This window comes from Loxodonta africana, chromosome 20 (assembly GCF_030014295.1).
Source record: "Loxodonta africana isolate mLoxAfr1 chromosome 20, mLoxAfr1.hap2, whole genome shotgun sequence".
Lineage (NCBI taxonomy): Eukaryota > Metazoa > Chordata > Mammalia > Proboscidea > Elephantidae > Loxodonta > Loxodonta africana.
The window spans coordinates 72,427,928-72,441,201 of NC_087361.1; the positions used below are offsets into that span (position 1 = coordinate 72,427,928).

Sequence of the window (13,274 nt, forward strand, 5' to 3'; positions counted from 1 at the left end):
AGGCATTACGTGTTCTTTGCAGAAAATCTAAAAAACCACTGAATGACTTAAAAAATAGAGATCATTTCACAATGCATAACTACCACTCTGGAGCTTGTGTGTTGCTATGATGCTGGAAGCTATGCCACTAGTATTTCAAATACCAGCAGGGTCACCCATGGTGGACAGGTTTCAGGGGAGCTTCCAGACTAAGACAGACCAGGAAGAAGGACCTGGCTATCTACTTCTAAAAAAAAAAAAATCGACGAGTGAAAAATTTACGAATACCAGTGGAAATTGTCTGATATGGTGCCAGAAGATGACCTCCTCAGTTTGGGAGGCGCTTAAAATATGACGGGGGCAGAGCTGCCTCCTCAAAGTAGAGTCGACCTAAATGGTGTGGATGGAGTAACGTTTTCAGGACCTTCGTGGCGTGGCTCAAAATGAAAAGAAACACCTATAAACTTTGATTAATATTTGGAATGTGGAATGTATGAAGTATGAATCTGGGAAAACTGGAAGTCATCAGAAATGAAATGGAATACCTCAAGATGCTGGGCATTAGTGAGCTGAAACGGACTGGTATTGGCAATTTCGAATTGGACTATCATATCGCCTACTGTGCTGAGAATGACAAATCGGAGAGGAGTGGCATCACATTCATCGTCAAAAAGAACTTCAAGATCTGTCCTGAAGTACAGTGCTGTCACAGATAGGATAATATCCATATGCCTTCGAGGAAGACCAGTTAATATGACTATTACTCAAATTTACACACCAACCACTAAGACCAAAGATGAAGAAATTGAACATTTTTACCAACTTCTGCAGTCTGAAATTGATCAAACATGAAATCGAGATCCATTGATAATTACTAGTGATTGGAATGCGAAAGTTGGGAACAAGGATCTGTAGTTGGAAAATATGGCCTTGGTGATAGAGATGACACTGGAGATCGCATGATAGAATTTTGAAAGAACAACAACTTCTTCGTTGGAAATAACTGTTTTTCAACAGCGTAAATGGTGACTGTACATGCGTACCTCACCAGACGGAATACATAGCAATCAAATGACTACCTCTGTGGAAAGAGATAATGGAGAAGCTCAGTACAGTCACAACAAGGCCAGAGGCTGACTGCAGAACAGATCATCAGTTGCTCATATGCAAGTTCAAGTTGAAGCTGAAGATTAGAACAAGTTCACGGGAGCCAAAATATGACCTATATAGTATATCCGACCTGAATTACAGGCCGTCTCAAGAATAGATTTGATGCATTGAACACTAATGACCAAAGACCAGACGAGTTGTGGGAAGACATCAGGAACATCGTATATGAAGAAAGCAAAAGGTCATTAAAAAGAGAGGAAGGAAAGAAAAGACGAAAATGGTTGTCAGAAGAGACTTTGAAACTAGTTCTACATTCAAGAAACTGGAAGAAAGGATGAAGTAAAAGAGCTAAACAGAAGATTTCAAAGGGTGGCTCGACAAGATGAAGTATTATAATGAAATGTGCAAAGACCAGGAGTTAGAAAACCAAAAGGGAAGAACATGCTCAGTGTTGTGGATTGAATTGTGTCCCCCCAAAAATAAGTACCAACTTGTTTAGGCCATGTGTGGTTGTCCTTCATTTTGTGATTGTAATTTTATGTTGAGAGGATTAGGGTGGGATTGTAACACCACCCTTACTCAGGTCGCTTCCCTGATGCAAGGTAAAGGGAGTTTCCCTGGGGTGTGGCCTGCACCGCCTTTTATCTCTCAAGGGATAAAAGGAAAGGGAAGCAAGCAGAGAGTTGAAAACCTCATAACCACCAAGAAAGGAGCACCAGTAGCAGAGCACGTCCTTTGGACCTGGGGTCCCTGCATCTGACAAGCTCCTTGACCATGGGATGATTGAGGACAAGGACCTTCTAGAGCAGACAGAGACAGAAAGCCTTCCTTTGGAGCTGACGCCTTGAATTAGGACTTTTAGCTTACTTTACTGTGAGGAAACAAATTTTTCTTTGTTAAAGCCATCCACTTGTGGTATTTCTGTTAAGGCAGCATTAGATAACTAAGACACTCAGCATTTCTCAAGCCCAAAAAAAACTGAAGAGAAAATTCAAGCCTCTAGTTGAAATTTTGAAGGATTCTGTGGGCAGAATTCCTGGAGCCTTGTTTTTTGCCAATGCCTTCAGAGCAGCTTGGACTTCTTTCTTTGGTACCATCGGTTCCTGATCATATGACACCTCCTGAAATGGTTGAACATCGACTAATTCTTTTTGGGATAATGACTCTGTGTATTCCTTCCATCTTCTTTTGATGCTCCAGGGATTGATGGAGTATCAACTGAGATATTTCAACAAACAGATGCAGCGCTGGAGGTGCTCACTCATCTGTGCCAAGAAATATGGAAGACAGCTTCCTAGCCAACTGACTGGAAGAGATCCATATTTGTGCCTAGTCCCAAGAAAGGTGATCCAACCGAATGTGGAAATTACAGAATAATATCACACACAAGCAAAATTTTGCTGAAGATCATTCAAAAATGGGTGCAGCAGTATATCGACAGGGAACTGCCAGAAATTCAGGCTGGTTTCAGGAGAGGGCGTGGAACTAGGGATATCATTGCTGATGTCAGATGGACTCTGGCTGAAAGCAGAGAATACCAGAGGGATGTTTACCTGTGTTTTATTGACTATGCAAAGGCATTCTGCTGTGTGGATCATAACAAACTATGGATAACACTGCGAAGAATGGGAATTCCAGAACACTTAATTGTACTCGAGGAACCTTTACATAGATCAAGAGGCAGTAGTTCGGACAGAACAAGGGGATACTGATTGGTTTAAAGCCAGGAAAGGTGTGCATCAGGGTTGTATTCTTTGACCATACCTATTCAATCAGTATGCTGAGCAAACAATCCGAGAAGCTGGACTATATGAAGAACGAGGCACGAGGATTGGAGAAAGACTCATTAACAACCTGAGTTATGCAGGTGACACAACCTTGCTTGCTGAAAATGAAGAGGACTTGAAGTGCTTACTGATGAAGATCAAAGACCACAGCCTTCAGTATGGCTTACACCTCAACATAAAGAAAACAAAAACCCTCACAACTGGACCAGTGAGCAACATCATGATAAACGGAGAAAAGATTGAAGTTGTCAAGGATTTCATTTTACTTGGATCCACAATCAACAGCCACGGAAGCAGCAGTCAAGCAATCAAAAGACGCATCGCATTGGGTAAATCTGCTGCAAAGGACCTCTTTAAAGTGTTAAAGAGCAGAGACGTCACCCTGAAGACTAAGGTGCACCTGACCCAGGCCATGGTATTTTCAGTCACATCATATGCATGTGAAAGCTGGACAATGAATAAGGAAGACCGAAGAAGAGTTGACGCCTTTGAATTGTGGTGTTGGTGAAGAATATTGAATATACCATGGACTGCCAAAAGAACGAACAAATCTGTTTTAGAAGTACAACCAGAATGCTCCTTAGAAGCAAAAATGGTGAGACTGCGTCTTACATACTTTGGACATGTTGTCAGGAGGGATCAGTCCCTGGAGAAGGACATCATGCTCGGCAGAGTACAGGGTCAGCGACCCTCAACGAGGTGGATTGACACAGTGGCTGTAACAATGAGCTCAAGCATAATGATTGTAAGGATGGCTCAGGACCGGGCAGTGTTTCGTTCTGTTGTGCATAGGGTCTCTATGAGTCGGAACCAGCTTGACGACACCTAACAACAAGAAAAACAACATGGGCAAAATACTGAATGATGCAGGAAATACCAAAAGAAGATAGGAGGAATACACAGCATCAATGTACCAAAAAGAACTGATGAATGTTCAGCCATTTCAGGAGGTAGCATATGATCAAGAAGAACTGATATTGAAGGAAGAAATCCAAGCTGCACTACAGGCATTACTGAAAAACAAGGCTCCAGGAACTGATGGAATACTAATTGAGACGTTTCAACAAAGGGTGCAACAGTGGAAACGCTCACTTCTCTCTGCCAAGAAATTTGGAAGACAGCTGCCTGGCCAACTAACTGGAAGAGATCCGTATTTATGCCCATTCCAAAGAAAGGTGATCCAACAGAATACGGAAATTATTGAAAAATATCATTAATATCACACACAAGTAAAATTTTGCTGAAAATAATTCAAAGAACTGTTACAGTAGTACATGGATAGGGGACTGTCAGAAGTTCAAGCTGGATCCAGAAGAGGATATGGGACAAAGGGGCATCATTGCTGATATCAGGTGGACCCTGGCTGAAAGCAGAGAATACCAGAAAGAAGTTTATCTGTTTTTTTTTTTTTTTTTTACTGACTATGCAGAGGCATTTGACTGTGGATCATAAGTTGTGGATAACATTGTAAAGAACGGAAATCCCAGGACACTTAATTGTGCTTATGTGGAACCTGTACATAGACCAAGAGGGAGTCACTCGAACAGAACAAGTGGATACTGCACGGCTTAAAACCAGGAAAAGTGTGTGTCAGGGTTGCATCCTTTCACCATAATTATTTAATCTCTGTGCTAAGCACAAGCCAAGAAGCTGAAGTATATGAAGAGGAATGAGATATCAGGATCGGAGGAAGGCTCATTAACAACCTTTGATATGCAGGTTACACAGCCTTGCTTGCTGAAAGTGAAGAGGACTTGAAGCACATACTGAAGAAGATCAAAGACTACAGCCTTCAGTATGGTTTTCACCTCAACATAAAGAAAACAAAAATCCTCACAGCTGGATCAATAAGCAACATCATGATAAATGAAGAAAAAATGGGAGTTGTCAAGGATTTCACTTACTTGGATCCACAGTCAACGCCTATGGAAGCAGCAGTCAGAAAATCAGATGACATACTGCATTGGGCAAATCTGCTGTGAAAGATCTCTTTTAAGTTTTAAAAAGCAAAGTAGTCACTTTGAGGACTAAGGTGTGCCTGACCCAAACCGTGTATTTGCAGTTGTCTTATATGCACACGAAAGCTGGACGATGGAAAAGGAGTACCAGAGATGAATTGATGCGTTTGAATTATGGTGTTGGTGAATAATATACCATGGACTGCCAGAAAAATGAACCAACCTGTCTTCAAAGAAATACAGCCAGAATGCTCCTTAGAAGTGAGGATGGTGAGACTTTGTCTCCTGTACTTTGTACATGTTCTCGGGAGGGACCATTCTTTGGAGAAGGACATCATGCTTGGTGGAAGGTCAGTGAAAAAAACAGACTCTTAAGGAGATGGATTGACACAATGGCTGTGGGCTCAAGCGTAGCAACGATTGTGAAAATGGCTCAGGCTTGGACAGTGGTTCCTCAGGTTGTACACAGGGTACAAATTCTTAGGACCTAACGATAAAAAAACAAAAAAAACAATAGCAACCAGTATTATTATTTTGGGGTATGTTCATTCAGACTTTTTTGTATTTTTATATAGATTTTTAAAATGCAAATGGATTTAAACTACATGTGTAATTTTAGTAATATCTGTTTTTCCTTTATAGATAATACTTTTATGTAGCACAGTGATTATTGACAATTTTAATGGTGCGTGGTATCACAGATAAAAGTCTGAAAATAATTCACCATGGGTATTATTTTGTGTTATTAAGCAGGCAGTTGATGTATTACCTTTGTGTTAGGCTTGGGATGTATGTATGTTTGTATATATAAACGTGTGTGTGTGTGTATAAAACAGAAGTTTATAGTACAGCTTGGATATAAAGGTTTTTAGTGCTTCCTCAGATAACCATGTTGCAACATAAAAGGTGTCCCTATCAAGAGGAGGTTGTTAGTCCTTGGGTGCGGTGTGGGTACTGTTAGCTGAATTAAACATTTAGTACCTCATGTAATAGGCGTGGTTTTGTCAATACCCAAAAAACCAAACCCAGTGCTGTCGAGTCGATTCTGACTCATAGCAACCCTATAGGACAGAGTAGAACTGCCCCATAGAGTTTCCAAGGAGCGCCTGGCGGATTTGAACTGCCGACCTTTTGGTTAGCAGCTGTAGCGCTTAACCACTATGCCACCAGGGTTTCCAACTTTTTGTTTTCCATGTCATTATTTGGCCATAATCTAATATTGTTTGTCTGAGAGCCATTCTGTTTCCATGAAATGATTTATTTTTGTTCTGATCCATTATGTGTAGGCTTTATAGTTTTAACTCTTAAAAAAACTCTTAGGAGGACATTATTTCCCTCATTTCCAGTATTGAAGACATTACTTGATCCTGGTTTTAGGCTGCTTCTTTATAAATTACTTAAATTACTCCAAATTGTGATTGTTAAAACCCAAAACCAAACCGTTTGCTGTGGAGTAGATTCTGACCCATAGCGACTCTATGTGTTGCAGTGTAGAACTGTGCTCCACAGGGTTTTCATAGCTGTGACCTTCTGGAAGCAGATTGCCAGGTTTTTCTTCAGGGTGCCTCTGGGTCGGTTCAAACCACCGACCTTTTGATTAGTAGTCTTGTGCCTGTTTGCGCCAGCCAGGAACTCCGTTGTTGAAATAGACTGCAGTAATTTTTTATTTGCTTATTAGGACGACACTGTCCTCCAAGCAAGTCAGTTTTTCTAATGTAGGCTTAACATAGATCTAACATAAAACCTGGTTTTTTGTCTGCCAGCCTGGTGACTTACCTGATAAGCTTGCCATTTTCAACTATCGCTTCTAATAGCGGAGTGAAAGTAAATCCCCCTTTTTTTCTTTCACAGGAGTGTAATAAACCACAAGAAGCTTTTGGCTTTGAACAAGCAGCCAGAGACTATACCCTCCGTACTTTTGGGGAAATGGCAGATGCGTTTAAATCTGATTATTTCAACATGCCAGTCCATGTATGTATATATGTACTGCTTTGATGTAAGACATTAATAACTTTTGGGAGAGAGGTGTAGCTGAGGACAAATTTGAGTTGGTATCTATCTTTGACAGTAATTGTCAGGCACAATGAACACTTTAATTTGTTTAGTGATAGTAAAATTCAACAGTACTTCATTATTTTTTTTATTGTGCTTTAAATGAAAGTTTACAAATCAAGTCAGTCTCTCATATAAAAATTTATATATCCCTTGCTACATACTCCTAGTTACTCTCCCTCTCATGAGACAGCACACTCCTTCTCTCCACCCTGTATTCCCCGTGTCCATTCAGCCAGCCTCTGTCACCCTCTGCCTTCTCATCTACCCCTCCCAGACAGGAGCTGCCCACATAGTCTCATGTGTGTACTTGAGCCAAGAAGCTCACTCCTCACCAGTATCATTTTCTATCTTATAGTCCAATCCAATCCCTGTCTGAAGAGTTGGCTTTGGGAATGGTTCCAGTCTTGGGCCAACAGACGGTCTGGGGACCATGACCTCTGGGGTCCTTCTAGTCTCAGTCAGACCAGTAAGTCTGGTCTTTTTATGAGAATTTGAGATCTGCATCCCACTGCTCTGCTGCTCCCTCAGGGATTCTCTGTTGTGTTCCCTGTCAGGGCAGTCATTGGTTGTAGCCGGGCACCATCTAGTTCTCTTCTGGTCTCAGGCTGATACAGTCTCTGATTTATGTGGCCCTTTCTGTCTCTTGAGTTAGCAGTACTTTAAAATGCATTCTCTGTTTTCATCTGAGAATTTCTCTAAAGATAGGCTCCTCCGCAGAAGCAGTATAAGCATCAGTGGCGGAATACCAAGAAAGAAAAATCACTAGCAATCCTTTGAACTCAACAAATTTAATTAAAAAAAAAAACTTGATAAAATAGTGAATGCCTGCTTTGTGCCAAGCATAGTACTATGCATTGGGATAACATTTATCATATATTGTTACGTAAGCGTAAATTAGTATTGTAAACTTGAGGATAGAGTCCATTGTTAACTCACTTAGAAGCATAAGTATGTTTTTTCATTCAGCATTTAGTATTCTGTCAGATGAGCACACCAAAATTAAACGGTTTCCTACCATACCTCTGGAGATCGACGCTGTGCTTTTTCTGTCTGCTAACAAAATGCCATAACAGTCACTTTATGCATGTTGTTGTTCTTAGTTGGGTTATTTTTGGGGGATGGCTACTGAGGGTAGATTAGAGTATTTATCCATTCTTCTCCCACCCTAACAGTTTATGAGACCTCAGCAATGTATGAGTGAACCTATTCTATCCAGCCTCACTTTTTTTTTTTAGCATGTTTACTTATTTAATGGGCTTAAGTGTATACTCTCATTTTAATTTTCAGTTCTTTTGACCCCCTTGTGCATTATTATATTTCTCCATTTGTTTGCTTTAACCATTTCTGGTGACACCAGCATATGACTTCTTTCTTCACATTGCTTATCTATTCTTTGGTGGAATTTTTTCTTACTTAGGAGGTGAGGACGTTAAGGGATAGGCATTTATGTTACTTGCCCCTAGACCCAAATTAACAACAGGTCCTTGACAGTCGGTCAGGTGGCATACTAGGGCATGCTGCTGCAAAGTAATGACTGTTTATATTCTGCACCCTATCATTTTCATCATAGTTGCCTACATGGCTGTCAGTCAGGTCTAGTGAAAGAATGAAACGATGGTCTTGAGTAATACGTTTGAAAGTATCTCAGAGTATAAAGCGTCGTTCAAATAGAGCTAACTGTTATTACTGTATGATAGTCAGTGAGGCTACAGTGAAACTGGGGATGTTTCCAAAACACAAAAACTTCTCCAGTTTCTAAATATCAGGATTTTTATTTCTTTGGCTCCCTTTTGCAGTAGTGTTCAAGTTGATGATAGAGGAACATGAATTCTTAATCAATGCTTAACTCTTCTTAGTTATAAAATTCCTTTTAGAAAATAGAGTTGTTGCCTAAATTGCCTATGATGAATGGTAGAACATTAAGTGGACACAATTTTTGTTTGGGATCCATCCTGTGATTCCTGTCACATAGCTCATCTAGTCAGATTGGTCACAGGCAGTTAGTGAGTTTGCAAGAAAATTCATTCCTTTTCCCCCTTGTTTTATTTCCAGATGGTTCCCACAGAGTTGGTTGAGAAAGAATTTTGGCGACTGGTAAGCACTATTGAAGAGGATGTCACAGTGGAATATGGAGCTGATATCGCCTCAAAGGAATTTGGCAGTGGCTTTCCTGTGCGAGATGGGAAACTCAAACTTTCACCAGAGGAAGAGGTAGGCTCAAGATGTGAGACCCTTTTCTTTTGATGGAGGGGCCAGTGTTTAAAGGTGGTAGTTCAGCATATCCTTGATCTAAAGTGTGTAATCCTGGATTAACAATAACCTTACTACAAAAAATTAAAGCCCATACATGTTGCTTGGAAATTGAGTTAGTAATTACACTTCTATGTGGTTGGCTTGAAGTGATTTATGATGACTTTCAGCAAATCCTAATTAGCAGATATTTAATGATTTCAAGAAAAGTAGAAAGAGCTCACAGAATCGAGTTCTAATCCCAGCGGTGCTACTACATTGTAGTAATATGGTAAATTACTTCCTTCCCTTTGCCTTGGTTTCTCTTCCTGAACAAAACGTGAGGGATTGGGACTAGACCTATTTATTTTTGAGCTTTAAAGTTTGAGTCTATTTTCCACACTAGCAAACTCCTAGGAAGATTCTATTTCTATCCTGGTAGAAAGTCAAATTTCTTTTTAGTAAACTTTTTTGAAATTCAATGCACACGCATATCATATATATGTGTATGTATATATGTGTGTATATATATATATGTATATATATATACACATACACACATAAACGGCTTGGTTAATTTTCAGAAACTGAACACAGCCATGTAACCAATCCTAGACCAGGAAATAAAAAGTTACCAGCACACCAGAAGCCCTCTCTTTTCCCTGTCCCCTTTACTACCTTCCTGTCTCAGGATAACCACTGTCCTGACTTCTGACACCATAGGTTAGTTTGCTTATTTTTGAACTTTATATAAATGGGCTCATTCTGCGCAAAAAAAAAAAAAAAAAAACAGATACAAAAGTATATACTGTATGAATCCGATTTTATATATATTGAGCTCAAAACTAAAAAAAGAAAACTAGGCGGTACTAATTTATGGTATCAGAGAAGTCAGTATAGTGGCCCCTTTGCCCCTACCCTGCCCTTTTATTTTGAAGACTATTTCAAACCAGCCTCTTCAAGCAATCAGAGTTCTAAAATGTTAGTATGTTGTAGCTAAACCTTTTCTACCTTTTTATCTCCTTATTTTTAGGAATATCTTGATAGTGGCTGGAATTTGAACAATATGCCGGTGATGGAACAGTCTGTCCTTGCTCACATTACTGCTGATATTTGTGGCATGAAACTTCCTTGGTTGTATGTGGGAATGTGCTTTTCTTCATTCTGCTGGCATATTGAAGATCACTGGAGCTATTCAATTAACTATCTGCACTGGTGAGAATTTCCAAATACGACTTGGGAGTAGTTTGCAAACTGAGTGGGACAACTTTTCCCTTTCGTCTCAGATAAATCTTTGTCTAAAGAGTAATAAGCTACTTTTTTTCCATAAAGTTTTTACTGCTGTTGGAAGACATCTTAGCAAGTTAAGACAGTGGTTCTTTAAGATTCCTGGAAGTCCTCGAATCCCCTGAAATTGCAGGTGCACTGTTGTGCAAGTATAACGTGTTCCTGGAGGGAGAGTGGACAGCTTTCATCAGATGTCAAATAAGTCTTTTCCCGTAGGAGAGTTAACAAGCGCTGAGTATTGCTTTTACTAGGGAAAGTCCCATTTGGTGGCAGTGGTAGCCCAATACCCCTTGGGGAGAGGAGTGGTGTATAGGTACCATAGTGTCCCCTAAACCCTTGTGGCTACCATCTTATTTGTTGGGCTGAATTCTGATATCACTACACATGGTAAAGTGGGCCTCATTGCTCTCTGTTGGGAGGGGGGGAGGGCAGTAGATACTTGGACTTTTTAAATTCTGTAACCAAAAACATTCTTCTTTTACATCTGCCCCCCTCCCAGGTTTTTCTAAGTATGAAAATACTTGAAGATCCATAACCCATTGCCACTGAATCAATTTCGACTCATTGTGACCCTATAGGGCAGAGTAGAAATGCTCTATATAGTTTCTAAGGCTGTAATCTTTACAGAAGCAGACGCCCACATCTTTCTCCTATGGAGCAGCTGGTGGGTTCGAACTGCTGACCTTTCAGTTAGCAGCCAAGCACTTAGCCACTACACCATCAGGGCTGTTTTGAAGATCTGTAACCCACACAAGGAATTTGAGAATGTACCACAAGAAAGAGGGAGTTGGCATATATATGTGTAGCATCAGTTCTGCTTCCCTAGACAATTATTCCCAGCTGTAAAATGAAGATTATATTTACCACAACTCACAGGGATGTTACAGATTAATTGGTTGACAGTTTAAAGTGCTTTGAAGAATAAGAGCTCATTAGAAATGCCAGTTGCCTTAGTAGTGTTTGATTTAACCTCATCTGTCAGAATGGGCAAAGGAAAAGGAAGATGGAGAGTTGGCATCTCCCATCAGTTTTATAGGAAATTGTGTAACCACATACCCTGTAGCTAGCATGATACCTTATATTCTTAGAAATTCTAGATATCTGCATTTTCCAAAGGGTCAGATGTAAAAAGTGCCGGGAAACTCAGATGGAAAGGCTCATGTTTAAACTTTATACTTGAGGGAGGAAAATGCATTACATATGTTCAGATCACATTTCTTGGTTTGAACGTGCCTTTGTAGCATAGTCTTACAAAGCAGGGCCTGAAAAATATGTACTGGTTGACCATTTTGTTTGTGTTGGTGTTGCAGATTGATTTATTTTTATGGTCTATTTCTAGGGGTGAGCCAAAAACCTGGTATGGAGTCCCAGGGTATGCTGCCGAGCAGTTAGAAAATGTCATGAAGAAACTGGCTCCAGAGCTCTTTGTATCCCAGCCGGATCTCCTCCATCAGCTTGTGACCATCATGAACCCCAATACCCTGATGACTCATGAAGTGCCTGTATGTTCTGAGTTAATCCTACTGCCACTCAAGCTCTTTTCACTACTTTTCCTCCTCCCTGTTACTCACTTTTTTATGATGTTGATTTGATTATGCCTTTCCCATAGTATAACTTGATAGCGGAAACAGCTGTTTGGTGTATTTTGGCACTATATTGCATCAAGTCATTGGGACTGGCTTCTCAGACACCATAAAAACTGATTTGTTGCAGTTAATAACTAGATTGCTAAGCAGCCTTGCTTTGCAAATAATAAGCGAAATGCATTTTTTTCCTTCAATGTACAATTCAGTATATTTACAAAGTTGTATGCAGTCATTACTTATTGCTTTCTAAACTATATTTTTTGTCTACAACTTCAGTTCCGAAATACAACACAAAAAAAACTCAGTATAAAGTAATTTACTGTGGAAATAGCTACATTCTGTTACAATTAGATCTAAACCCTGGTTTCAGAATCCTTCACACACTGCCCCTACTTTAAAAAAATTTTTTTGACTCTACCTGATCTTAATTTTGTATGATGAACTGAAATAACATGCTTGCTGGATCTTAGTTATATCCCCCATTCCCAACTAAGTTTGTTTTAAAAGATAATTTCAAGGTCTTGAGCCTTCTAAACTGAAAAGTCCTCTTGATAATTTGATAATCCTTTCTTTGAGGTTGCTATCTGAAGCGATACTTTTGTATCACTGGCTTTCTTTTGCAGAATACTCTGCAGATACTTGAGGAAGCCAGATTGAGATGTGTGAAGTTGAAGAGTGCATCTTACTTAGTTAGCTAAATCAGATGTATATTTTGTGTTCTGCATCTGGTAACCCCAGGAAGGCACCTTCATCCAGAAGATCTCTTGAGTCTTTGTTTTGAGAGCTTGTTGAAGCGATCATGGTCTGCTTCTTTACGTGATTTGATATTGACCTTTGTCTCCGAGCAATCTATAAGTTATTGATTAGTTTATTTTGTGTTCGCTTACTGTATCCTAGCTTCTTGCTTTTTTTTTTTTTTTTTTTTTTGCTATGCCCAAATAGGTTGCTTGTGTGAGCTAGCTTGATTATTTTCGGCTTTGAAGCTCTAATGTCCTGTCACCAGGTGGCTAGAGCTGTTATCAGGTATATCAGCCTAGGAGTCCATTCACTTTTCTTGTATGGATTCAGCTCAGGTATCCAGGTAGCTGATCACCAAGTGTGTGGCACAGGCTCTCTCCTATAGTCTTAGAGGGGCAGGGGTGTTTGGTGTAGGTACTGGTATCTGGTTGCAGCAGGAGGTCACGCTCAGAACAGGGCAGGGGGCTGACAACTGTCCCCCGAGTGTCTCTGAGGAAAGCGTGTTCCTGTTCCCTAGAGCGCACAGGTGGGTTGGTTCTGCAGAC

At 40.1% G+C, this 13,274-nt stretch overlaps 1 protein-coding gene across 4 annotated transcripts in view; it reads left to right on the forward strand.

Annotated features, from left to right (window-relative positions):
- Positions 1-13,274, forward strand: part of KDM5B (lysine demethylase 5B) — an 89,470-nt gene that overhangs the window by 44,447 nt on the left and 31,749 nt on the right. For all 4 annotated transcript variants that reach the window (XM_064273378.1, XM_064273380.1, XM_064273379.1 and 1 more), the window contains 4 exons: positions 6,686-6,805; positions 8,942-9,100; positions 10,152-10,333; positions 11,745-11,907. In XM_064273378.1, coding sequence (XP_064129448.1) covers positions 6,686-6,805; positions 8,942-9,100; positions 10,152-10,333; positions 11,745-11,907 — 624 coding nt within the window. The remainder of the gene's footprint in view (positions 1-6,685; positions 6,806-8,941; positions 9,101-10,151; positions 10,334-11,744; positions 11,908-13,274) is intronic.